Here is a 27,026-nt window from a genome sequence, read left to right on the forward strand (position 1 = left end):
ATTATGAGACATAAATGACAGGCAATAAGCTGCACATACTTAAAGTGCAGTCACACGTGTTAAGGTGCACATACAACTTGGCAGTTGTGTTGTATACACCTGTGAAAACATCACCACAATCAGGATTGTGAATATTTCCTTAGCACCAAAAGTGTCCTGTGCTCCCCTCTCAGGTAACCACTGATCTGCTTTGCATCACTATAAATTCAAACTGCTTTTAAGGCATGTAGCCCTCATTCTGCACTTGCGAATTGATTTTTTTTTCCAATGTGCTGAGCAGGGTTCTATCCATATTAAATTCCACCTTTGTACCTGTATTTTATTATTCCCAGAATGCACCTTTTTGAATTCTGATTTTTGCATCTGATAGATTAGGTCTCCCTAGGTTGATGCATGTGCACATTTAGCAAGCCTGTTGTGTACTCTTTCTTTTTTTTTTTTTGTAGAGACGAGGTCTTGCCAAGTTGCCCGGCCTGGTCTCGAACCCCTCGGCCTGCCAAAATGCTGGAATGACAGGCTGAGCCACTGAGCCCGGCCTGTGTGTACTCTTATCCACTGATTAAGAAGTAGTAATCTGGATGGATTCCTATACATGCAGGGAACAGTTGTTTTTTTGTCTTTTTTTCCTTCAGGTGCTAGTCATTCAATCGGATAGAACTCAACATTTAGTCAGGGACCTGTGTATGTTTTTAAGTCTTGCTGAAAACTGTCTGCACTGGGTTGGCCAGTCGTGTCTTGCTCTCCGAGTGCTCTTGGCCATGCATGATGTGGGCTGGTACAGACCCCAGTGAGCACCCTGTCTTCTCTCTGGTCAAGTCTCTTCACCCAAGATGTGTCCCTTCCTTGTTGGAGCGAGAGCATGTGTGTGTGCCCTTGCCTCCTCAAGGACAGGCTCAAGTGTGGGGGTGCTGAACTCAGAGTCCTGTGCCGGGCAGCGCCCCTGCACGTGGGCTCCTGTGGTTCCCACACGCTGTTCTTGTTACACAGCATGTTTCTGATGCCAAGCTTGTCACCCCACATGGATTTCTACTGGAATTAATAGTGATGGTGGCATGTGAGCATGATTCAGTTTTTCCAAGTCTCTGAAATAATTTTCAGTGAAAAAAGCTAATGGAATATGAAGCCCAGCAGGATGAAATGGCATTGCTGTTTACATAGTAGTAATGCCTTTCACGCCATGTTAATCCCCATTCTTTTTCAACTGCATATCTTCTTGTTTACATCCCAGAAGACAGAACGGTATCATGCCTAGTGAGTTTAGTAGCAGAGGGAGGTGCCGTGAAGCAAGGCTGCTGCGAGTTCAGTGTCCAGGGACAGGAACAGAACTGTCTGGATAGTAGCTATGTGATCTTGAGAGAGTTCCTGAAACTCACCTTGCTTTGTGCCAGTGCTTGCTTCTATAAAATGAGGAATGAGATACTTATAAGATTGCTAGCATTAAGTGAGTTCATTGATGGAAAAATACATAGTATGATTTCTGGCACAGAATAAGTATTCGATGAATGTCATACATGGTGGTGGTGGTGATAGTACCAATGTTACATCATATGTAGTATCTATCATCATCATTTCATAGTGTCTAGAAGGAATAAGTAATGGGAGAATTCACTGTTGTTTGGGATTCCTTTTATAGGTCACCCTCTGACAACATGTTAGTTTCAGAGCCAGTGAACAGTATAAGGATGCCCAGTTCTATGTGCTCAGCAAATTTCTTTTGAACTTTTTTTTATTGGTATGTGTTTGGCAACCAACTATAGCTTCTGTAATTCCAATTTCAGTCTGTCTAGAGGAAATACAACTTCAACTACACTATGTTAAAACATATTTGTTGTCATGTACTGAAAAGCAACAGCTCTCAGTTCTACAGTTGGAGTGAAATTGCACCATAAATGGCCAGTCAGCTCCTGGAATAGTGTTAAAATGTGGATACCACGCCCTTTTGGTGATGCCATCTGTAACCTTAAAGGGAAAATAAAACATGCCACTGCAGGAACCAAATGATTATTCGACTGCTTTATAGCCAGTTACTTGAAAGACTCAAAAGCTTACCAGATACCACTAACCGAGCACATGGTGTGGTAGAGGCCAGGAAGCAGCTCTTCCTAGGTGGCTGGAAGTGATGGTCACTTCTGGCGTCCATGGTCGTCAATCTGTGGGTTAGTGAGAGAGAATTCTTTGTGCAGTTTTTGGAAGATGCACCGGAATGCATGAAGGAAATATTAAAACTTTCTGTCTTATCATCTTTTAAAGGTTTTCAATATTGTTTGTGTGTGTTTCATAGTATGCACAGTATATTGGCATAGTAACACAGAAGGTAACATATGTTTTAGGTATCTATCATCATCATTTCATAGTGTCTAGAAGGAATAAGTAATGAGAGAATTCATGGGGGAGCATTCTCACAGTTTTATTGATAGAAGTGCATGGCTGGCCAAAAGTGAGAGATGGCAAGTCGAATGCCCGGGGATGTGTCTAAAGCCACATATGCAACCATCTGTGTGGACTTCTTGATGTTGCCCAGAGGAAAAACTGTCCCTTAGCCACCTACCATGGTCCTGGGCAGAGTGCCTTTGCAATGGGAGACGGTGAGTGAGGGGAAGTAACGGGGGCTCACAGCTGCCCATTGCATCACGGGGGCACAGTTGAGAGTGCATGGCCATTGTTGCTCTGTTAGTGTCATCTTTCTAAGCTGGGTTAAAGAACGTTTTTTTCTTTTTAAGTTGGCGTCTCACTCTGTCACCAAGACCGGAGTGCAGTGGCACGCTCCTGACCACCGCAGCCTCGACCTGCTGGGCTCCGGCAATCTTTCTACCTCAGCCTTCCAAGTATCTGGAACTATAGGTGTGCGCTACCACGCCCAGCTAATTTTTGATTTATTGTAGAGACGAGGTCTTGCCAAGTTGCTTGGGCTGGTCTCAAACCTGCGGGCTCAGGCAATCCACTTGCCTCGGCCTCCCAAAGTGCTGGGTATGACAGGCTGAGCCACCAAGCCCGGCCAAGAACACTGTTCTTTTAGTAGCTCTTCAATTGTATCAGGACATTCCATCATATTAGGGCACAATGGACAGTGTGTTGACCTTTAAAAAAGAAAGCTTTGTGGCACTCCTTTATCATGGAGATTTTTTTTTTCCTTGAGTTGGAGTCTCACTCTGTCGCCCAGACTGGAGTGCAATGACACGCTACCGGCCACCGCAGCCTCAACCTGCTGGGCCCTGGCGATCCTTCCGCCTCAGCCTTCCGAGTAGCTGGAACTATAAGCATGCGCTACCACGTCCGGCTAATTTTTTGATTTATTATAGAGATGAGGTCTCGCCAAGTTGCCCAGGCAGGTCTCGAGCCTGCGGACTCAGGCAATTCACTCACCTCAGCCTCCCAAGGCGCAGGATTACAGGCTGAGCCACATGGAGATATTATAGTTAGGATTAAGTCCAGTGCATGACTAGGTCTTGCCTCGTCCGTGGTGGAGTAAGCAGAGGTTCCCCGAGGACTCTGCGCCAGAATCTCTGAGGAGCCCCTACTCGCGATACTGGGTCGGAATCTCAGGGATGGAACCAAATCCTGTGTGTGTGAAAGTTCTACAAGTGATCATCCAGAAGCAAGTGTTTGGACCAGTGTTTGGGAAACTTGGAATGAGTAGCTGCGATTTCTGGGATTTGCATGAAGAGTATTTCACAAGTTTTAACACTCTCAATCTGCTTAGTTAGTTGCCTTTGACATCTCCTTGTGAATTGAGGATCTGAGAGTGGGTTTTGATCAAGGAAAGAAGTTACAGAATTTGAACGCCTGTGGTAGAAGGGAGTCCTACCATTTTAGGAGATGCAATGATTCTCAGGGTGAGTCAGTTGGGGCTCGGGGTTTGTACTTACCAAACACTCCCAAGTGCTGCCTGTGTGAGGCAGGTTGAGAGCTGTGCTGAAAGCACCTGAACCACCCAGGCAGTCCACCTGGTCTTTGTCAATAGCAGAGACTCAGGAAGTGAGGACACTCCTCTGTGTGGGAGGAATATTGCAGAAAGGCCTGCAGGCAGTGCAGTATGACCAGGAGAAAGCCCCAGTTTATGTCTTTAGAACCACAGTGTATGAGCTTAAAAGCAAATGCCTTTGAATCTGCCTGGCTCCTGCCCCTGGAATAGGTCAATGATGCTGGAAGCCAGAGGAGGGTACCTACAGCCAAAAGATGACGGAAATTAATTTGGTCCTCTGTATTCCCAGAACTAGAGAATAAAATGCTTCATGATTGATGACTTTGCTTTTAAACAGATGTCCTTTTTGGTTAAAAGAGGAATTAGCCTTCTCTAGAAGAGCAAGTACCAAGAATGCTGAGAATTCTGGCATGTCTTTTTCGAAAATGCCTTGTACCTAGTTGAGGAGAGAGAAGGGAGAGGTGGAATCCCAGCACCCAGGGGCTTCCCTGATTAGTCACCCTTAGTAGCTGCCCCCAAATCTTGGGTTCCTTAGAGCTGATTGAGGTCATGTTAATGTAGGTCTGTAAACTATTTAGAGACTCTAGCCACATTTAGTTTAAATGTGTGAACTGATCTTCAGTTAGAGTATTGGGAATCAATACATGCTCGCTCGGGTTTGTTCTGCTTCCCTCTGGGCCATTGGGCTACTCGAGTTTTATTCCATTTGTCACTGATGTATTGATCCATCACAATTACCTGATGTGTACAAACTGCAGCTCAGCAATTCAAAGCAGGTATTTTTCTTCCCACTGGTTCATTTTGCTTCCTTATATTTATAGAGCCCATTATGATTAATTTTGTGAGCCCACTGTAGTTCTTGAACTTGTCCAGGACACATAGGCTAAGCGGCAGTGTCCATTTTAGAACCCAGGTGTTCCTAGTCTGCAGAACTCTCTATAATTGAGTTGGGCTGGTGATGCAATGTTCTTAGAACTAATAAAAGATGTCTTTACTGTTGTGGTTAGTAGATCACCAAAATAGCTTTGTCTTTTTTTTTCCTTTTGTGTTGGAGTCTCCCTCCGTCGCCCAGGCTGGAGTGCGGGGGCATGCTCCCAGCCATCGCAGCCTTGACCCACTAGGCTCTGGCAATCCTTCCGCCTCAGCCTTCCAAGTAGCCAGAACTACAGGCGTGCACTACCATGCCTGGCTAATTTTTTATTTGAGTAGAGACGAGGTCTCGCCAAGTTGCCCGCATGGGTCTCGAACCCGCGGGCTCAGGCCATCCACTCGCCTCAGCCTCCCAAAGTGCTGGGATGACAGGCTGAGCCATCGAGCCCGGCCAGTAACTTTTTCATAAGAGATTGTAGAGGGTTTCACCTAGGAAGTCTGGGATAATAGGTGCTTATTCTTAGAGAAGATACCTGAAGACCCAGCACATTCCACTTTGCATCCTGCTCAAGCCCACTGTCCCCCCGCCCCCCCCCCCCAACGAGCCAGGCTCATTGTTGCCTCCTCCAACCCTCCTGCTCCGCTGGCATTCCAAAGCCAAACTTGGGCTTCCCCTGGAGGCTCAACTTCATTCTTAGCCTGGCCCAGGGGATTCTCCTGAGCCTGTTCCAAAGCCCCAGATGGGGAGTGATGGCACCATGCGCTCCCTGTCCCTTTGTGTCCCTTCCCCAGGCTTCCCTTGGCAGGTGGGACTTCCCTCCCTTCACATCCTTAACTCTCTCTGATCGTGGTGTAGAGTGAAACTGGTGTTGTATGCCTTCAGGCAGGCTCTTGACGTCCAAGTGGGAGTTTAACAAACTGAACATTCCTTTCTCCACAGCAGCAGGTAGGATTTCAAGACAGTTATGCTAGGAGCCAAGAGAATCCTGTTTTGATAGTCCAAAACTGAACTCTGCGGCACTTCTCTTTCATGTTTGCTTTCCTGTTATAGTCCTAATCCTCTTGAGACAGATTAATGCCTTGGGTTGAGGAGAGAGGGTGTCATGTGAAAGAAATGTGGAGGAGAGAAGTGCATTAATGTTTTTCAAAAGTATTTCCCTGCTTTGTTGATACGCACAGTAATAAGAGGGACTGTTCCCTAATGCTCTAAATGATTTATGAACATTGTTTAATTGCCATTGGAGCGCTGTCTCAGTTTTAATAGATCTGGCAATGAAACACAGAGAGTTACACATCTTGCCTCAGGCACATCACTGGCAGTCAGCAAAGTGGTATGAACCTGGGCACCTGACTCCAGCCCCTGTGCTGTTAACTAGTTGGGTGCATTCCTGGGTTTCTGGCCTGGGAAACTGGGTAGATGGACGTTCCGTCTGCTGAGACCAGGAAGGTGGAGGGAGGGAAGAGGAGACATTCTTGGGGAATAGCATATGGAGAGTTTATTTGGGACCTGCTAAATCCAAGAATACCCTACCCGACATCCAGTAGAGCTGTCTAGTAGTGGAATATACAGTGTGCTTGCAACAGGTCTTGGCCTATAGGAGGTTCTTAAAGCCTTGGGAATGGACATCAGTCAAGGAGAGATTATTGAGGGGAAAGAATGTTTTCCGATCTAGCCTGAGGAACATTCACATTTGAAGATTAGTGGAGCAGGGGTTACCTACAGGTGAGAGATCTGGGCTAAAGAGTGTCTCTCACCTAGGGGTAATGCCTCCTCCTCAGGGACAATTGGAAATGTGTGTAAGGTTTTTTTTGACTCTCATGGGGTGGGTTGGAGTGCTACATTGATCGGGGAAACAAGGCAATGTGCAATGTGACGGTACTCTGTGTCAGAGTGTTGCCTCCCTCCGGGCAGAGTGTGGCACCCAAAGGGGTCTTCCCATTCTTTGGGTCTCACATTTATACTGCACTTCAGCTTTCGACCTCTGTTCTCTTCCTCGTAGCTCCTCACCGTGGTTCCAGGCATATGGAAGGGCAGCCTGCATTCTATGTGCTCTGATGGCAGAGGCCCTGAGAGGTAGCGCGATGGCCACCGAGCTCATGAGTGCTGGATCCTGGGCTCTTGTTCTGTTCTTCTTCTTTGTCTCCACAGCTTGAATCTGGAGAACCTGAGGATTGGGCTGTCTTCCCAGATGGTTGACAGCCCGCGTTGATTAGTTTGCCCCATCTGGTGGGAAGTGCTCATGGCTATAGCCTGGCAGTGTCTCCTGGGAGGCCTACATGAGCTGACCTATGTGGCACCGGATGGCCCTCAGGGGATGACCATAGTGAGGTGATCATTGATGCTTGGTGTCTGCACATCAGTCCCTGTGTGTGCTGGGAGTGCAAAGCCCATGTGGACTTTAGACAGGTTTGCTGCCGTGTTCTCAGAAGTCCTCTGCTCTCTGTGTGCCCCTGGCGGGCAGCTGCTGGTGGCCAGAATGTTTGAGCCTCAGGAAGGCCTTGAGCATCAGCTTCTGCCCTGAAGACAGGGCAGCGCTTGCGATTCTCAGAGTCGACTTGACTGTGTAATATAAGACGACTGCCCAGTGGTTCTACTGGAAAGTTTCCATCTCCCTGGCCAAACACTCTGTTTAAAGTGTTACTTTCTTTGTCCAGGCTTGGTAGCTCAGCCTGTAATCCCAGCGCTTTGGGAGGCTGAGGTGTGTGAATTGCCTGATCCCGCGGGTTCGAGACCCACCTGGGCAACTTGGCGAGACCTCATCTCTACAATAATTCAAAAATTAGCCGGGCGTGGTAGCGCACGCCTGTAGTTCCAGCTACTTGGAAGGCTGAGGTGGAAGGATCACCGAAGCCCAGCAGGTCGAGGCTGCGATGGCTGGGAGCAGCCACTGCACTCCAGTCTGGGAGACAGAGTGAGACTCCAACTCAAAAAAAATAATAATAATAAAATACATTTAAAAAAAATAAAGTGTTACTTTTCATCTCAGCTCTGGGTCAACAACTATTAAAATATGTGTTATCGGAAAGGGAAAATGTCATTGCTACCACACCTCTGCCACGTGGCTTGGGTCTGTTGCCACTGATTTCTTCCTCCAAGACCCAAGTACAGGACCGGCTCCACCCAGGTCATAGCAGCACCGCTGAGTGAGCCTCATCCTTGCAGCATGTCTTCTGACTCTCATATCTATCTTCCACATGCTGTGACTATTTATTTTAAGGAAAATGATCTCAGTGTTGAAAAACTTGATGGGAAGGGGTTGGAGCTGGGCGTGTAGGAAAGAAGAGGGTCACTGGCAGAGTGGGTCCCGACTTGGGCCGGGATCCAGAGCTCGGATGTGGGAGTGCCCCTCCAGAAGAAGCAGGTTCTTCCGTGGTTGAAGAAGGCGTGGTACTTCCATGGTGAAGGAAGGGAGAAGAGGTAGGTACCGCAGGAAGTCTGGTGCTTGTGGTGGGACTCCTCCAGGCCTTCTCTGTCATCTTTACACATGGTAGATCCCGGAGCATGTTTGATGCATAATACGTGGATTTTATAGCGTCTCTCCTCATGTCAGTGGCCCTGGTGGATCCCTGGAAGGGATGGGGACATGTCACTTGGAGAAGAAAGTCTAAACTGAACTGCAGCTTGTGCCGAGAGCTGACGCACAGACGATTGGGTGGCAAGATGAAGTGACCATGTTTCTCATGGGATGGGAAACTGAGGGGTGGGGTGGGCTGCAGAGCTTTCTATGCAGCCTGTGGCAGATGGGCTCGGTGACTTGAGTGTGGGGTGGAAGATACAGTCATCACTGTGGGATCCTTGTGGACTGGTCAGCTCTGCCCTGGCCTGTGGCTACAGACGCTCCCACCCAGGCTACCTTGCACTCGTAGGGTGGGATAGAGAGACCGTGTGAGAGACAGCGGGATCGAGTCAGAGATTCTCACAGCTGGAAGGGTCCTTGGATATTTTTTGGTCCAAATTATTTATTTTAAAGCAGCTGAAATTGAGTGCCAGGGAGGAGGGGAACTTCCTGAGCTCTGCATTGAATTTGTGTTGAGGCCTCAGGTACCAGACTCCTGGTCCAGCGTTCCTTCTGGTCTTCCATCAGAGATCCCTGGGCCAACATCCCTACCAAGATCAGACCTCAGTTCTGCTCACTGTTATGTCTTGATAAGAACTGAGGAAGACTTTGAGCCCAAACCTCCTCGTCCCTCGGCCAAGACACACATCAGATCAAACCCCTGTGGCAATTTAGTCTGTGAGACCATTTTCCAAAGAAATGCCTAGCTAAATGCTGGGCTCTTAGAGACTGGACCACAGAACAAGTGAGTTTTGATGAGCAAGACAGACCCATAACAGAGGAGTGTGTTGCGTAGAACAGCATAGAGCAGCCAGTGTGAGAAGGGCAGGTGAGGTTGGACCCTCTGAGGCTCCAGAAGGAGGCACGAGGGCAGCAGAGGCCGACTTGCCCCCTCACGAGAGCCTCTGCCCTCTAACCCATCTCGCAGAAACTGCCAGGAAAACGTGAAGGAGAACTATGGCTTCTGCAGGTTTATGTTCTTTAGAAGGCTCCCTTTTCTCCACTACTCAATCATGCTGTGTTTTAAAAGCATGTTTCTGGGCACTTCCCTTTTCCCTTGTTAACAAGACTTTATTTGGGGGTCTGCTCTGTGTCCTTGGCTTGCTGCTGTCTTGGCTCCCACGCAGATAGTCAACGGCTCTGTAGTGTAACATGCCTTTGCATTATTCCCCCTTCAGACAAGTGCAGCAGTGCTCATGGTGACCACACAGATGGACCTTCATCCGTGCAGCCCAGAGAAAGGTGTGACCTCTCTGGGTAGCTTGGAAAATCTGTCTCTGCCTGCTTTGCTTTCTCTTCCCTCCCGCCCTCCTTTCCTCGCGATTCTTAAAACGACTGATACTGATTAAGTCCACCTTTATTGGTGGTTGAAATGACTGCTCCCAAACTGCATGTTAAGATGAGATGTTACCAGGATGCCTGGTTATTGTCACATAAGCAGTGTGGCATGGGGATATAGGTTCTGGGTGCCCTGTACCAGCTGTGTAACTTTAGGCAAGTGACATCAGCTTTCTGTGTCTGTTTCCTCATCTGTAGCCTGGAGTGATGCTAGGCCCTTCGGTCCTAGGATGTTCAGAGGGATGGTCGATACCTAGAGATGCCTGGAAGGTGCGATGTGCGAGCTGGCTGCTAAGTAATGCCTGAAAGCATTCCTTGACTGGCCATATTCCAGCTTAATGGTCTTCATGTTGACGTTTCAAAGATTTCAGAGGCTTCTTGAGACGGTTATGTAGTATGCACAGAGAGAACAGTTTAAGACATTAGGCTCTTTCTCAGCATATCTTTTAAAAGGAGGCAGAGAATATGCAGAAAATATACATGCAAATGCATATTCCTCATAGCATAAGAAAGGTGGACTGTGAAGGGTGTGTGTCATCAAACAAAAGGATGTGAGTGGCCAGCGTGGGGGTGTCTGTAGTTCAAGCTACTCAGGAGGCTGAAGTGGGAGGATCACTTGAGCTGCAGATCGAGGCTGCAGTGAGCTATGACTGCTCCACTTTGGTACAGCCTGGGCCCCTGGAGTGAGACTCCATCTCTAAAAGTATATATTAAAAAACATTTTTAAAAAGGGATGTGAGTAATGAAGGAAAAAAACCTCTTAAAACGGGCCCATTTGAATTCATATTTGAGTCACATGCAAGAAGAACAGAAACAAAACGACTGCCTAAATGAAATCCCTAAATTGGTTTCTGTGTTCAGGGACACTTGAATATCTGAAAATTTCTATAGGCAATTAATTAAAATTTAATGTTAACTGGCATTTGTGGGAGTTAGGAAAGTTAAGCCTAGTGACAAGAGGTATCACAGCTTTTAAACTGTTTATTTAATAAACATTTGAAGTAAAAGGACAGCTGTTCCATTTGTCAGATTAAACACTTCAGAGTTAAGGGACTTCTGTTCCATTTTGACTGTTTAAAAAAAATCACCAAATATAGCTTATTTAGGGAATAAAGTGATTGGAATTATTCCTAACTAGTAAGCCATGTCTCATCTTTTAACAGTTATATTTTGACAGGCTCAAAGTAAAAAGGGATTTTCAGTGTCTGTCCTTCAAGAAAATTCACAAAGCTACTATTACTTATATTTAACCCAAGAAAAATGAAGACACGCATCCACATAAAACCCTGTTCATGAATATTCATAGCAACATTATTCATAATGGCCCCAAAGTGGAAACAACCTAATGGCCTATCAGCTGAAAAAAAAAAAAATAAAACAAAATGTAATGTGTCCATGCAATGGGATCCGTCTATAAAAAGGAACACAGGATGGATACTTCTTATGATATGATGAAACTTGGGACGATTATGCTGAGGAAAATGAGCCGGTCACAGAAAAGCACACATTCTATTGTTCCATTTATGTTAAATATCCAGAATAGGAAAATCTGTAGATACAGAAAGTAGGTTTATGGTGGGGGGGGTAGGGAGAGGGGTAGATTTAGGGCACGTGGGGGTAGGCTTGGGGGAGGGGTATGTTTGGGGGAGGGCGTGGGGATTGGTGGGCATGGGCTGCGAATGGTAATAGGTATGGGGTTTCTTTTGGGTGTAATGAAAGTGTACTAAAATTCAAAGGTAAAAACCTTTTAACTTTATACTTAAAGTGACTGAATTTATGGTATATAAATTATATCTCACTAACGTCACTATAAATAAGACATAGAGTGACAGATTTAGAGAAGGTATTTTGGAGAAGGTGGATAGAAAAGATGTCTTTTAGATGGTATCATTCCAGCCTAGACCAGATAAGGTGAAGCTGAGACAGATGGGATGAGGGGAGAGAGGCAGGCTGAATGAAGAATCCTGTCTAAAATTTGTTTCAGTAGATACACACTACCTTGAGAGGAGTTCGCTACTACGCACGCTAACCAGCATCAGATAAACCTCTTTCTTTTAAAGGAGTTTCTTCAAATTAGATGCCAGCCCTTAAATCCTAAGCTTTTTAAAATATAAAATGAGGTTTTAAAAAGAAACTGTTTAGGAATTAAGTTCACATAGGATTGGATCTTGGATTAATATATATCCTGGTAGAACTGAGAGTCAGGCACAGCAGGGCAAATGGGAGAAGAGGAAGATGAGATTAGAGAATAAATATGTGAGCTGTCGGGTGTCAGAGTTCATCTCAGGACCAGGGCTGCGGGACCCCTTGAGCGTGCCTTCCTGGGACCCGAAGGCCTTGCCTGCTGCCGGCCATCTTTGGCCCTTGGCCCACCTCTTCTCCCCCAACCAGGAATCCGTGGCTGACTGAGCAAAACACCCCCCCACTGAGGTCGCTGGGCAGGCTGACAGGTGCAGGCTTCCCAGCCTGGTCCTGGAACCCATGGTGTTCAGACGGCCAGGACTGGGGGTGACCCGGGTGCCAGCAAGAATCCTGATGTGTTCCTATCTGACATCAGAGGAGCACAGTCTCAGGGCCCTTCAGGCGGCTCCTAGCAGGCCACATGCACTGCTACAGGAAGAGTGGTTTCTCCAGCAGGCGCTGCCGATGGCACGCGCGGAGGAGAGAGACGCGTGCTCACCTTGATGGCACAGGAATGGGGTAAGTGCTCAGAAACAGGGGTCCTTTGGAAGAGGAGACTTTTGGGGACCTTAAGAAGACGGGGCCTGAGACAGAGTGGAGCCTCAGGAAAAGGGGGGACTCTCAGGAAGAGGGGCGTGGCGAGCTATGTCAGGATAAGATAACTATGACTTAATGTGTCCTCAAGGAAGATAATGGTGGATAACCAGGAAGTCAGATTCCCTGGCCCGGGGCACACCTGCTGCTCCAACAGAATTTCTTAACATTTAAAATGCCTGTGGGTTTCGGTAAATGACACTAAGGATAACACTAAAGAGCACTAAAAAATACTTCGCTGTTTGGGATTTTATAAATAATGAGAGACTTTCTATAGCTATTACTGAAAATAGCCAGATTTCAGCAGTTAGAATTATTAAGGGAAAGCCCTGAGTGAGTTTTAAAAAAATTAAAGCAGAACAAGCAAATTTTGATCCTGGGAATATTTGAAAATTGTTCTCATTATGTTCCCCATGTAAACACTCAGGACCCCAAATCTCCTTTCCAAAGGAGTGGTCAGTTATTTGTATCAAAACAGTCACCCTTCTCATGGGAGCCATTGTTTCATTTTTGACAAAAAGCAGTTTGCTCTCCGAGATGGGCTCATTTTCTTCAGAGTGCACAATAGTTAAGCACTTGTTTGTACCCAAAATTGCCTTCCCAGAGGAAGAACTTGTATTTGTCTTTGGTTCGGCCCCAGGTCCCTGTCCCAGGAACCCACTGCCCAGCGAAGTCCTATCTTTAAACTTCCCTTCTGTCTCTGCAAATGTCCGACTATTGGTCAAGTTTAACCTTCGGGCTGTCAGCCTTTTGACATCTGACAAGACTCCCAGTTCCAGAAGACTTTCCCTGGGTCTCCCCCAATGAGCCCTCCTACCGCTGATGGGTTCTGCAATTTAACCCAAATGCTCCCCTTTGTCTGAGACCTATTAACATCAGCCTCTGAGAGAGCAATTTTCTTATAGTTAGTCACAAAGCTCAGAATTTTGCCCAAGGTGGGTGTACAGTAAAGAATTGTTACTCCCCTCTCCCACCCCTTCCCCTGCTGAGAGGTTTGCAGGCTCACAGGTATTAATAGAACAGGCATGCTTCCCGCTTCACAGGGACAGAAAGCAGTCCACGTAAAATAGCAACTGTCCCTTCTGGTGCTTCCTGTCCGGCCAGAATGGGGGCGTGAGGACTCTAGAAAGTTCTGACGAGTCTACAAGGAGAGGCAGCTGCAGGTGACAGGCAGGTGCCACATTACACTGGGCTGATGTCAGCAGATGGCAGTCCTGTCCCACCTAGGCTGATGGCATGCCACACACCGCAGCCCTTGATGAGAGGGTTTTACAAATTCACATATGAGGAAACTGAGTCTTAGGGAAGGGAAGTGACCTGCCCAAGATGGTATTGCCCCTCCAAAGACCCCTGAAAGGAAGATTGCTGCATTGTTAATATCATTGCTGTGTACAACTCTGTATAGGTTCTGTTGTAAGTTAACCATAGTCAGGTTTTGTTTTGTTACAAATTTTCCCTATAATTTTGGCACGCCCTTTATTAGACTTTGTTCCATAAAGTATTTACCAGTCAGTCCTCAGCTTTTCAAGCTCTCCTGCTCTCATCTGTGGGCTCCACAGGCCCTTGGCTTCCCACACTGACCACCTCGATGTCATCTTTAGGATATGGCCTGGTTTTACAACCGTTTGCATAAAGGATTTGGAGGAAGAAGCTGGAATTGATTCTAATTTGGGGGGTCCCGGGTTCCTGATGTAGGGCCAGAGCTTTGTCTCTTGGGTCCCTGTTCATGGTGATTCGTGGGCATGCCAGGGGCACCTGGGGCTGGACCCGTGGAAAGATCTCCCAGCCACTCCCTCCGCTGGGCTAGGCGGGGAGGAACAGCTCTGGGTCCTGCCAGGGAGACGCAGGCTTCCGATAAATCCCTGAGGCCTATGTCTGGCTGCTGTCCCACAAAGCAAGGGAAGTTGTTGTCAGAGGGAAAACTGAGATTCCAGATGTGATGGTGTGGTAGGGTGGAATTGATGATTGTGAGTTTGGGTTGTCCAGTTACCTGAGTCTACTATTCCATGGCTGACTTTTGGCCACTCGTATCTGTGCCTTGAGATTGAGACAGGGCAGGGGGTGATGATCCGTAGGAACTGTCCATTAGAATGAGGATCTTGGTTCCGCTCACTCAGCCCAGGTGACAGGAGGATCCAGTGATTTGCTCAAGAAGGCCGTCGATGTTTGGTCTGAGGCTGCTATTGCAGAAGTGTGGTGCTTGATGTCAGTGCAGTCTTCTCATCTGATGAGATCATTTTTTTCTTAAAATCTCAGGACCAGAGGGTGGGTGGAAGAATACTCTAGCCTACTATAGTGGCCTAAGTGTGGACTTGTACAGCTACTTTCCAGAAGCTACCCATCTAAGACTGTGGCAGAAGCCAAGTGGCAGAAAGGGGTAGTGTTCCTCTTTTTTTTTTTTTTTTTTGAGTTGGAGTCTCAAACTGTCGCCCAGACTGGAGTGCAGTGGCCGCTTCCGGACACTGCAACCTCGATCTGCTGGGCTCCGGCAACCCTTCCGCCTTAGCCTTCCAAGTAGCCGGAATTACAGGCGCGCGCTACCACGCCCGGCTGACTTTTTGATTTATTGTAGAGGTGAGGTCTCGCTGCCCAGGCGGGTCTCGAACCCGCGGGCTCAGGCAATCCACTCACCTCAGCCTCCCAAAGGCGCGGGATTACAGGCTGAGCCACCAAGCCCAGCTGGTAGTGTTCCTCAATTTCAGTTTTGCTAGAGATGTTTCAGAGGTCGGCAAGTTTTCTTGCCAGCCTGACGAGTGATCGATTTGCTTTCCATTATTAGCTCTTTTCCAGTCTATTAAGAGTCTTTCTTTTGAGAACTCAGGTGTGTGTAGAGACTCTATGGGTATAATTCTTTTTATCCCAGGATCCAGGCTTCACATTGTGCCTGAAAGACTCATGCATAAAAGAGTGCCACCGATGAACACAGCCCAGTTGGGCCACTCGGCCTACAGCATGGTTTTCAACAAACCATTCAGCTTCTTTGCACCCATGTACTCACGTCCTCCATGGGAAGAGAAGGTAGCAGCCACCTAAGGGACACCTGGGTGCCAGATGCTGACCAGTGGCCCCTGGAGAGGCAGCACTGATTGTCAGGGCAGGTTTCCTCAGTGGCCTTTGAATTGAGCCTGGGAATTTGCACGTGCTCTGTGCCTCTGACATTCAAAGCCGACCCATCTATGGTGTTATTTCAGCTGTGTGTGTCGACAACATAAGTCCAGTTAATAAGGAAACTGATTTCTAGGTGTTAGCTGGAGCTTGGAATTAATAAAGGTTCCTATTGTCTGTAACCAGCAAAATCAGTTAATACTTTCACAAGTTAAAGACTCTGTTTAGTCTCTTCAAGCTAATCTTTGTTTTAATTCAATGGTACATTGTATTAGGCTGACGTTGACCACAAACAAGTTACAACCTGCATGTGCTTATGTAGAGACTCACTTAATGAAGCTGTTGAGTCTCTAGCAGAGTTTCTTCACCCTGACAGAACCAGCGCTCCAGCAGACCATCAGGATCACTTGTGGATTTAAAGAAAAACAAATATCCGGGCCCCGCCCCCAGGGATCATGTTCCATTTGACCTGGTGTGGGAGCCTGCAGGGGTAGTTGCTGATGTCCATGCTGTTTCTCATGCATAGTCGAGGCTGAGACTGTGCGACAGTGAGCCGGCGATGGTTCTTTGCAGTCAGTGTTTCCAGAGACCATGACTTGCCCATTGGGATCTGGGCACCCCAACTTTGCCCTCTTCCCGGAACACTGGCAGTGCTGTCCCACCTCTACACAGCCTGGCACCTCTGCTTGGGATGGTCTCTGGGAACAGCTCACGAAGGGCCTGCAGTGCTGGAGACGTTGCCTGTCCTCCTGGCCCAGGGTCTCATGCAAGGGCACTGAGCAGGGCCTGGGTACACTCAGGCGAGTGTTTTGGAAATACCTTTCCAGCAGCAGTGGGGAGATGGGTTGAGTAGGGAGTAGAATTGGCATGGGAAGAGCAATTATGCTCTGGCAGGACTTGGGGGTGCACTAGAAAAAGTCAGCGTAGTCTGGAGTAACGGAGAGCAAGGGCCCATGGGAAGTTCCAGGCCCCTTCCTTGCTGTGTGGGTTGCTGGGCAGGTGAAGAGTGGATTGGTGGGGAGCCGAAGGGTGCTGTTGTGGATGCCCTTGGATTTGGAGGCCACGTGTGACTGTCCAGTGGGCAGTTGTGTGTGTATGTGGCTTTCAGGGACAGCTCTGGCTTGGGGCTGACCTGAGTATGGACAACTTGCGGGTGGCAGTTACAATAATGGGAGAAGATGAGACCACCTTAGAGGAAGCTGGAAAAGTGAGAGGGATACGGAAATTGACTTTAGTGCTGAAAATGAGTGGATGGAGCAGTGTCTATGGAAGAGATCATACATGATCTTGTATCTTACTGGTAGTATGCCAAAAAGTCAGCATAGCATACAGCAGGAAGACAGGCTTAGGCTGAGTGACTCAGGCACACCAGGCCCCAGACACTAGCTGGACTCCTGGGGACGGAAATGTCCTTTAGCTCAGATGTGTTCCTTCACTGCAAAATAGTTTCGGGACCAAGTGAAATGGAGGGTTTGAAAATGTTGTTTATTTGGTACAACAAGCTGTACATGTTATGCCTGAATATCACGCTTCACCTCTTGTTTGTGACGGCATCACCTGGAATCATGTCTACAGAGTGTAAAACCACAGAAAGCATTTGCCTCTGTTGGTCATGCTCACCTAAACCCCTGAATTTCTGGCTTCTGAGTGTACAAGGGGGACCCCCAAAAACCCAGAATTTATTTATAAAAGACTATTTATTCTTAAACTTCAGTCACCTTTTAAGTACTCCTCATCTGATGCAATATGCCTGTGGAGACGCTTTTTCCGCTGCTCAAAACAGTTTCTGAACTCATCCATTTTGATGCCTTTTAATGCTTCTGCCCTTTTTTATTTCATAACGTTTCCCTTTGAAGACTTTTTTTTGATCTGGGGAAACAAACGCCAGGTGAGATTGGGTGAATAGGGAGGGTGGGACATGGGGGGCATGTCGTTTTTGCTCAAAAACTGCTGAACACGGGCAACCCCCTGGGGTCCCCTCCCACTGTGGGGGCTTTTCTGTCCTCTCAATAAATCCTGCTTAAACAAAAAACAAAAAACTGCTGAACACTCAGCTTGGTGTGAACAGGCAGCGCTTGTAAAGCTCCCATCATGAAATGGGCAAATGTGTTGAAAGAATCTCCAAAAAAATGCACTGAAGCCAAACGCAGCCTCTCACAACAACACTAGCTGGTACCCTGATGCCGATGGGTTCCTAGAACACTCACCTAGTGGGGGAAGCCTGTATTACAGGGGGACCACCCTCCAAAAAAGAATTCCGGTTTTTGGTTCTCCCCTCATGTTTTGGATGTCAGGCAGTCTTTGCAGTTGGTGTGGAACACATCACACAGCCCTGCTATGACCTGAGTCTGGAATCCTGGAACAAGGGAGGAGCAGGAGTCTTAGGGCTCATCTTCCAGCCCCTTCTTTCAAGAGCAAGGAAACTGGCACCTTCCAATTCACACTGAAGAGCTCCCTGGCCCGTGCTGGTCTTGTGGAGCTACGCCCGTCTGCCAACACAGGGGTGGGCAGGGTAGTGCTCCTGGGGTGCTCTCTGCTGTGCCGTCACAGCTGAGATGGGCCGCTCTTCTCGGGAACAGCAAGTCCGTGGAGAGGACAGACTCCTTTTGCTGCTACCTGTTTCATGCTACGCCTTAGAGGTTTGTAAGTGAAGGTCAGCGCTCTGGGGGCCACTGTGAGTGAGAAAATGACATTTGAGTATTAGATGCACTCGGTGCTTACCTCTTCCACTGTCGGGAGGTTTACGTTCACCTTACAGTTAGACTTGTAGGACTCTGTCTGCTAGACAGTTGGCTCTGTTTCACCCAAATCTGCCACGCTGTAACCTTCTGTGTCTCCCTTGCCTGACATTACCGTGACCCAGGTCTGTTCCCCAACCTTGCCCTCTCCCCGTATGACCTGATCCAGTTTTTCTACTTGACTCTTCCCCTGCCCTAATATCCTCACTATGATAGTTTTTTTTGTTCTTTTGTATTGCTACAGTTTTGTGTTTGTGTCCCTAACATTATGTAGTTTCATTTTGCTTGCTTGAATTTATAAAAGTAGTATCATGCCTTACATAGTATTATTGCTTCCAAGTCAGCATTTTTTTCTAGGATCCATTGTCTCTGTATTTCCCTACCCTGTCTCCCGTATTAATGCTGCCCATGGTGCTGACACAGATATCTTTCTTGAACAGAAATTCTTTTTTTTTTTTGAGTTGGAGTCTCACTCTGTTGCGCAGACTGGAGTGCAGTGGCTGCTCCCGGCCACTGCATCCTTGACCTGCTGGGCTCTGGCGATCCTTCCGCCTCAGCCTTCCGATAGCTGGAACTACAGGCGTGCACTACCACGCCTGGCTAATTTTTTGATTTATTGTAGAGATAAGGTCTCACCAAGTTGCCCAGGTGCGTCTCGAACCCACGGGCTTAGGCAATCTACTCACCTTGGCCTCCCAAAGCACAGGATTATAGGCTGAGCCACCGAGCCCGGCCCAGAAATTCTTGATTAGAAATTATTTGTACCCTGTTCTTTAGCATGGTGTTTGGTTTTTGTTTGTTTGTTTAATTTGTTTTTTGTTTTTTTAAAAATCATAGATGATCTATGTCTCCGTGCTGGTGTTGACAATATAATTATGTGTAGAGAGACATAGACAGGCAAGAAACAGCAGATTGATTATCCCATTAGTGAACAGAATATACTCTGTTGACACACTCAGATTTTCAGATGATTCATCACTGGAGGAGGAAACGGGAGAGGGGCTTAATGATGTGTTCAAGACATGGCGTGCTTTTGTAACAGGCCTAAGCAGGTATTGTTCCCCCCTCCTCATTCTCTCAAGGAGTTTCCAATTCAGGGAATAGAGTTGTATCTGTCTGAGGCTCAGCATCCTACCCCACCATGGGTTCCCCTCCTGTGGGTGAGCCACAGAGGGTGAACCTAGGGCAGGGGCACCAAGTCTGCAGGCCGTACATTGCACAACTCTGGGGGCTCCAGACACTGGCGCATCCTGCACCCTCACACACGACCACCCTTGCTGGGGCTTGCCTCTTATGCAGTCCAGGTGCCAGGCTACCCATCCAAGTGCTTGCACCTGAGATTGGTTGTCATGGCGCTGAGGTTCTAGCAGGGGAGACCAGGATGGGAGAAACACTAAGAAGATGAGTAAAATGTCAGGAAATTGTATGGTGAGTAGGCTGGTCAAGGAAGGGCTTGTGGAGAAGTGATGTTTCAGCAGAGATGGTGATGTTAAGCACTGAGAACACCCTGTTCATATTTAGTCTTATACTGAGGCTACATTTGTGGTGGAGGGATTTAGTAACGGCTGCTTTATTATACAAGAAGGTGTGGAGAGATGGTGCAGAGAAGTTGCAGTGTAACCCAGAGGAAAACTGCAAGGAGTGAAGCTGTCCAGGTTTGGACTCCGGGTCTCATTAACTGGGGGATTCTGGACACATCACTTGGCCTTTCCAAACTGTAGTTTTCCTGACTTTAGAATAGGAAGACTGGTAGCAATGATCTCATGATCTTAAGCCAGGGGTACCTGGCTAAGAGTTTTAAAAGCCATTCAAGCAGGATGTAAATAGACAATCAATTACATTAAAAAGCAGTCTTAGGCCGGGCATGGTAGCTCATGCCTGTAATCGGAGCACTTTGGGAGGCTGAGACTAGAGAATCGCTTAAGCTCAGGAGTTTGAGACCAGCCTGGGGAATACAGTGAGACTTTGTCTCTACAAAAAAAATAAAAGAATTAGCTGGGTGTGGTGGTGCATGCCTGTAGTCCCAGCCACTCATGAGGCTTAGATGGAAGGATCATCTGAGCCCAGGAGTTGAAGACCAGACCAGCCTGAGCACTATAGTGAGACCCCGTCTCTGCAAAAAAAGAAAAAAAAAAATTTAAGAAAGCAGTTATACATGAGTAGCCACAGGCAGAATGTGATTGAGCAGCAGACATCACGAGCTGAGACAGGAGGGGTTATCTGTGTAGCTGGAATAGCTTCGGGCTGCTCATTGCAAAGTGGGAGGGAATAAGGAAATAAGCTTCGGGTGGACCGAACCGGGTCAGAGGGAGAAGAGTGGCATGTGGTGAGGTTGAGGGAGATGCTCAGCCCTCAGGACCTGAACCCGGTGGAGCCAGGGTCTCATTTAAGAGGCAGAGGAATGTCGCTGGAAGGCTTAGAGCGAGGGAGAGGTAGGAGCCCATGCTTGCTGTGAGGACGTGTGGAAGGAGGCCAAGAGCAAGGTTAGAGCGCTGCTGTTGCAACACCCTTCGGAGGTGACACTGGCTTGGACCCAAAGGCACAGGGTTAGAGATGGACAACAGTTTGGAGGTGCCTTCAGTGGGATGCCCCGAGGTGGAGCTGGGGAAGGGAGGAGTCGCAGTGACTCCTAGGTTTCTTCCTGGAGTGGATGACTAAGGGTTGGTGCCACTTATGTGAAGAAGGTGCCAGGGTGGAAAGGATGCATAGGCATGGGTGCTAGTGGACAGAGCCACACGTTGGTTCTGTTTTTGAAGGACATTGGGTTGTCTCCTTACTGCAAATCTCTCCCCTATAACCAGCCCTAAGTACCCGAAATTTGAAGTGAAGTTTTCCCCACTCATACTTCCTGTTAGGATTTTAGCCGGGAGATCACTAAACATCAGAGGCAGACAAGATCCCTTGGGAAGTTCAAGTCACAGCCCTACACTTTAGAGATAAAAGACAGAGGACCAGAAAAAGGAAGCAGCTCAAAGTCACACAGCAAGTGAAATGACCATGCAGGGGCTGACACCAATATAAAGTGAAATTGACAAAGTTTTAAAAGTGGGTCAAAGCAAGTGGTATGTCACTGGAGGAAATGGAGATTTACTGGAGTGCCTAGGTAGGGAGTCAGGACAGACTGACTGCCCAGGCACTGGACACGGCAGGACCTCAGTGGAAAAGTATTTATCAAGAGTGACTTTCAGGTAGAGGGAACACCAGGAATGAAAGTGGTGGGAAGCTGGGCTTGGTGGCTCAACCTGTAATCCCGCGCCTTTGGGAGACTGAGGTGAGTGGATTGCCTGAGCCCGCGGGTTCGAGACCCGTCTGGGCAGCGAGACCTCATCTCTACAATAAATCAAAAAATCAGCCAGGCATGGTAGCGCATGCCTGTAATTCCGGCTACTGGGAAGGCTGAGGCGGAAGGATCGCCGGAGCCCAGCAGGTTGAGGCTGCGTTGGCCAGGAGCGGCCACTGTACTCCAGTCTGGGCAACCGAGTGAGACTCCAACTCAAAAAAAAAAAGAAAGTGGCAGGAAAGGGTGCAGTACCCTCACGTCATCTCACAGCCAGTATGTAACATGGGGGGTGTCCTCTATTTTGTGGCTGAGTGGCTTACCAAAAGTCTGTTGGTGGCAGAACCCCAGGACTCAGGGCAGGTCCTGAGTCCTTGTCACAAAAAACAATGTCCTTTTTACAAAACCACTGTTTGCCCTATTCTCGTTAAGGGCTTTAGTGTTAGGGGTATGCCTTGTAGAGGGGTTCTTGTGCCCAACCAAGGAGTTCGGACTTGATTTGATAAGCAATAGTATTACTTAACCTTTTTGAGTTATTTAACTTTTTTGATTAGTGCTGTGCTTTAGAAATTTGATCTGGAAGGTGTGTTAGGATGAATCAGGAACCTGGTTACCTAAGTCAGGGTGACCACTTAGAAGAACCTGGTCTTCAGGTATCAGGGATCAAAGTCCTAAGAGACTGAGCTGAGATCATCTGAGGGTCAGATAAGTTAACTGCTTTGTCTAAGTGATTAGTCGCCTGACGATAGCTAGTCAGTGGTGCACCTGAGGTTCAGATTCAAGGCTGAAGTGCATATTCTGGATTTCAGCTCTCTAACGAGCTGGGAGGAAAGCTTATATCTGTAGAACACTCATTACCCCTTGTGGGCTGTCGCAGGACAATGTGCACCTGCATGCCTGAGCCCCACACAGGTGAGGGAGGGGAGTGGTATGATGTGCAAAGGGAGTGCAGCAGAGCTCCATAAAAGCCCTCACTTTTTCTAAATATTTTTTGTCAGCGTAAATTAGGGACATTGTTAAAAGGTACTTGCTGGTCTAAGAGGGGAAATGACCTGACTTCAGCCTGTATGTCAGCATCATGTAACACCAGTCGAATTGGGCAGGAGTTAGCACTCTTGGGCATTCCTCAGACTAGTTCCTCCGAAGAGCCTTGGATGTGAAGATTTTTTAAAACGTGAGGCACTTATAACTCCTGATCATTTCTTAGCTGTGTTCCTGCCTTCCCATCAGAACACCAGCATTCGCCTCTGCATCCTGCCAGTGATACTGCTTTGCCGCCTCGAGACGACTCCTTTTGAATTCCTACTCTTATCACGTATTCTAGCCCCACTTTTTGACACCTAGAATCACCTGCTTGTCCCCGCCTGTTCTGCCTCTCATGCGAGTCACCCTCTTTCCTGCACCACGTGTGACTCTCCAGGTGTTGCCCAGTGCTGTGCGGAGTCCAGTCTCGACACTGCAAGTGGGAAGCGGCCACTGGCCTGTGCCTTGCTTGTCTTTGCCAGGCGTAGCTTGTTGCCGGCAGGTCGGGGTCCTGTGGGTGCTACGTCACCCTCGGAGGCCAGCAGCACTGGCCCGACCTCCCTCCCGCAGATCTGACTCATCCTCTCTGGGCACTCTGTTGCTTCCTGGGACTCTTTAAGTACTTGGTATGGCATATACTTCTGCATCCTAATTGGCTCTTTGATGGGGACCAAGGCTTGGACACACCCTGGACTTACTTATTTTAGGTTAAGCACTCAAATTTGGTGCAAAACTACGGACTTTTGGGTATAGCTGCCACGATCCTTGCAGATGCATAGGGAGGTTTAAAGATGACATCAAACTTGAGTCTGTTTTAGGGGTGCAAAACCCAACTTCTCATGCTCTCAGTCATCTGGGATGGTTGCGCTTTTGAGCGGTTCTCAAAGGACTTGGTAATGAAGGCCTTGAGAGCAGAGGTTACACCTGTCATTATCTGCTAGACCCAGTGAATGTTGTCTAAAACCAAAATACAACATAAATGAGAATGGGGAATATAAACATCCACAGCCCTCTTTGGAGGCTACCTTTCAATGTCAAGATTTCACAGGAGCAAGAAGAGGAGAAACAGATGCTCCGATGACCACAGTGATATCCTAGAGCTAGAAGGATCTCAGAAAGCCACCAGTGATTCCAGCCCCCAAATGCTAGGTGGGACTCTGCATGAGTTTTCAAGTAGTTGGTTTTAGAGCCAATTTGAAGGATTTTTGTTTTTTATCTTTGTCTTCTCAACAGTGTATCCTAGCCATTCTCTTCCCTCCCCACTGCCAATAGTTTGTGTGAGCTGAGACCACACATCTTTTTGCTGATCCCAGGAAGTGGTGCACAGGGAAGGATTTTTCCTCCCAGCCACCCATGATTCTCGCCCAGTGCCTACACCTCCAGCCCCATTCTTTTCTGTCTGTCCAGTCCATCTCTAATTGGACAGACTCCCTTTTATCATCTCCCCCCTTTTCCAGCTTCATGGCTGTTGGCCCAGATCAGAGGAGAGGCCAGTATTCATTCACCTGTGCTGATAAGCTGCAGCTACCTGTGTTGATAGTCAGCAGGCAGGGCAGCCAGCCCGCTGATGGTACGTCTCCATTCTTCTCTAGCCCAGTTTACCTAGGAAGCCACAAGGGCTGGTGTAAGGAGTGCTGGACTGGTGCCAGACCCCAGTTCTAAGCCTGCGTTCATTTGGGAAAGAAGGGGCTTAGGTTAGTTTGCTTCTAGTCCGGCGATATATATTGAGTCTCTACTTTGTGCCAGGCACCAGGGGTTGAAAGTGGATGCCTGCTCTGTTGGCGGTGGGCTTGGGAACTGGAGGTGGGTGGTTGAGTATAACCCCTATAAGGGATTAGTTTCCCAAAACCGCGGCCCAAACGTGTGTCCTCACACGCTGCTTTGAATCCATGTTCCTTGGAGACCTACGTAGCTGCTCTTCTCGTCACCCATTCGTCTTCCTCCTCTGTTTCAAAGGGATAAATATAGATGTGTTTTTATCTGATGTAGAGTATCTTCTTTCTGCCTTCCATTCAGTCTGACTCAAATCCTCTTTTTGAAATTGATCACTGTTTTGTCCAATTTCTGAGAAACTTGAGGCAAGATCAGCCTAGTGGCTAATGGCATGCCCTTTGTGACATATCTGCATGGACGAAAATGCCCAAAACCACATCTGCTGGCAGTCTGGACTCAAATGCAAGAAGAAAAAAAGAGATCCCTGTTCTTTAAGAAAAATCATATTGTACACAGTGGCACACGATGGGCGTGTTAGAGGAACAAAGGGGAGATTATGGAAGTATGCGCATGTAAATTCTCAAAGGACATCCAGGAGGGAGTGGTGGAGGGGCCTGTACCCGGAGAGAACTCTGTCTGCCCCCTCTGGGATGTGAAGACAGGCACGTACTGTTTGCCAGCCCTTCTCAGAGCTGCTTTCTTCCTGCCTCCTTTCAGATCCCGTGCAGATGTGGGAGGGAGGGCGACTGTGTTTGCGCTGTCCTTCCGTGCTCACCCCTAAAAGCAGGAGAGGTGCTCCCAGGGAGGCGTGGGCCCTTGTCAGACAGAACCGTTCCCAGCCAACGACTGACCAGAGCTTTTTCCCTTCTAGAGACGAGAAGAACCAGTCCATCATAGTCAGCGGGGAGTCTGGGGCTGGGAAGACCGTGTCAGCCAAGTATGCCATGCGCTATTTCGCCACTGTGGGTGGCTCAGCCAGTGAAACCAACATCGAAGAGAAGGTCCTGGCGTCCAGTCCCATCATGGAGGTAAAGCCTTTGAGGCGTCTCAGCCTTCCTGGCTGGAGTTCCTCCACTGGCAGCAAGACTGTGGGTGTCAAGCCTGTGTGACTAATCCAAGACTCCCTGAAAGCAGCTCATGTGGGAGCCTGCCCTGGGACCACTGCCCATGTTGAAGAAAGGTCGCAAAGCGTTCCTGAAGCCACCCATATGAGAGCAGTCTGACCTGGTCGTGTCCTGTGGGTCCCAGGAGTGGGTAGAGTGTCCCCATGTCCCTGGACTCTGCTGAACCTTGTAGCGGCAGCTGTTCCCTGCCTCCCCCACTGCTGCCACTGCTCCACCAAAGCCCGTGTGTGCTCTGAGGGGTCTGCTGAGTCAGGAGGCATGGGGAAGCCCAGGTAGAATATTCCTTTTTCCTAAAAAAACAAACAAACAAAAAAAAAACCCTTGGGCATCTTATCTTTTGAGGGGAGGGTATAGCCAGAAGGTATATGGTGACATAGCATCTGTTGAAAGTCCTCAGAAAATAGTTCCTTGTGACGGCATGAACAGGGCAGGTCCTGTCGGGATCTCCAGCCTTAGGGCTTCATGGGAAATCACAGGCCAGAGACGCTTCCTAAAAATCAGAGCTTGACCAAGCTCGGGGGCTCAGCTTGTAATCCCAGCCCTTTGGGAGGCCGAGGCGAGTGGATTGCCTGAGCCCGTGGGTTCGAGACCCACCCGGACAACTTGGTGAGACCTTGTCTCTACAATACATCAAAAACTAGCTGAACCGGGCTCAGTGTCTCAGCCTGTAATCCCGTGCCTTTGGGAAGCTGAGGTGCGTGGATTGCCTGAGCCCGCGGGTTCAAGACCCACCTGGGCAACTTGGCGAGACCTCATTTCTACAATAAAATAAAAAAATTAGTCGGGCGTGGTAGCGCGCACCTGTGGTTCCGGCTACTTGGAAGGCTGAGGCGGAAGGATCGCCGGAGCCCAGCAGGTCGAGGCTGCGGTGGCCGGGAGCGGCCACTGCACTCCAGTCTGGGCGACGGAGTGAGACTCCAACTCAAAAATTAAAAAAAAAAAAAAAAAAAAAAACTAGCTGGGCATGGTAGCGCGCACCCGTGGTTCTGGCTACTTGGAAGGCTGAGGTGGAAGAATCGCCAGAGCCCAGCAGGTTGAGGCTGTGGTGGCCAAGAGCGTGCCACTGCCCTCCAGTCTGGGTGATAGACTGAGACTCCAACTCAAAAAAAAAAAAAATCAGAGCTTGGTATACTAATGTATTATAATCAGGGCACCATTCTGTTTTTCTCTCTTTTCTCCTTAAAGACTTAACTGTGATGGAGTAGAACTAAATGGCCTCACAGTCCCTGGGCCAGTTTGGTTCCCCACCTTTGCATATGAGGCTCTTCATCATCGTCTGAGTCACAGCCTGGTGGGAGCAGGCCCTTCTGCCAGCCCTGGGAAGCCCCTTTGTTTTAGTAAGAAGAAATTCAAGGCCAGATGTGGTGGCTCACACCTGTTGTAATCCCTGCAATCTGGAAGGTGGAAGTGGGGGATCGCTTGAGCCCAGGGGTTCGAGACCAGCTGGGCAACATAGCAAGATAGCAAGATCTCATCTCTACAACAAGTTAGCCAGGCATGGTGACACACACCTACAATTTCAGCTACTCAAGAGACTGAGGCAGGACTGTCAAAGCCTAGGAGGTCAAGGTTGTGGTGAGCCGT

At 48.2% G+C, this 27,026-nt stretch overlaps 1 protein-coding gene across 1 annotated transcript in view; it reads left to right on the forward strand.

The window, feature by feature from the left end:
• Nucleotides 1-27,026, forward strand: part of MYO5B (myosin VB) — a 180,734-nt gene that overhangs the window by 8,628 nt on the left and 145,080 nt on the right. Inside the window, exon 2 of the mRNA XM_021715771.1 lies at nucleotides 25,190-25,346. Coding sequence (XP_021571446.1) covers nucleotides 25,190-25,346 — 157 coding nt within the window. The remainder of the gene's footprint in view (nucleotides 1-25,189; nucleotides 25,347-27,026) is intronic.

Source organism: Carlito syrichta, unplaced genomic scaffold (genome assembly GCF_000164805.1).
Source record: "Carlito syrichta isolate Samal-C Ts95f unplaced genomic scaffold, Tarsius_syrichta-2.0.1 Scaffold307624, whole genome shotgun sequence".
NCBI lineage: Eukaryota > Metazoa > Chordata > Mammalia > Primates > Tarsiidae > Carlito > Carlito syrichta.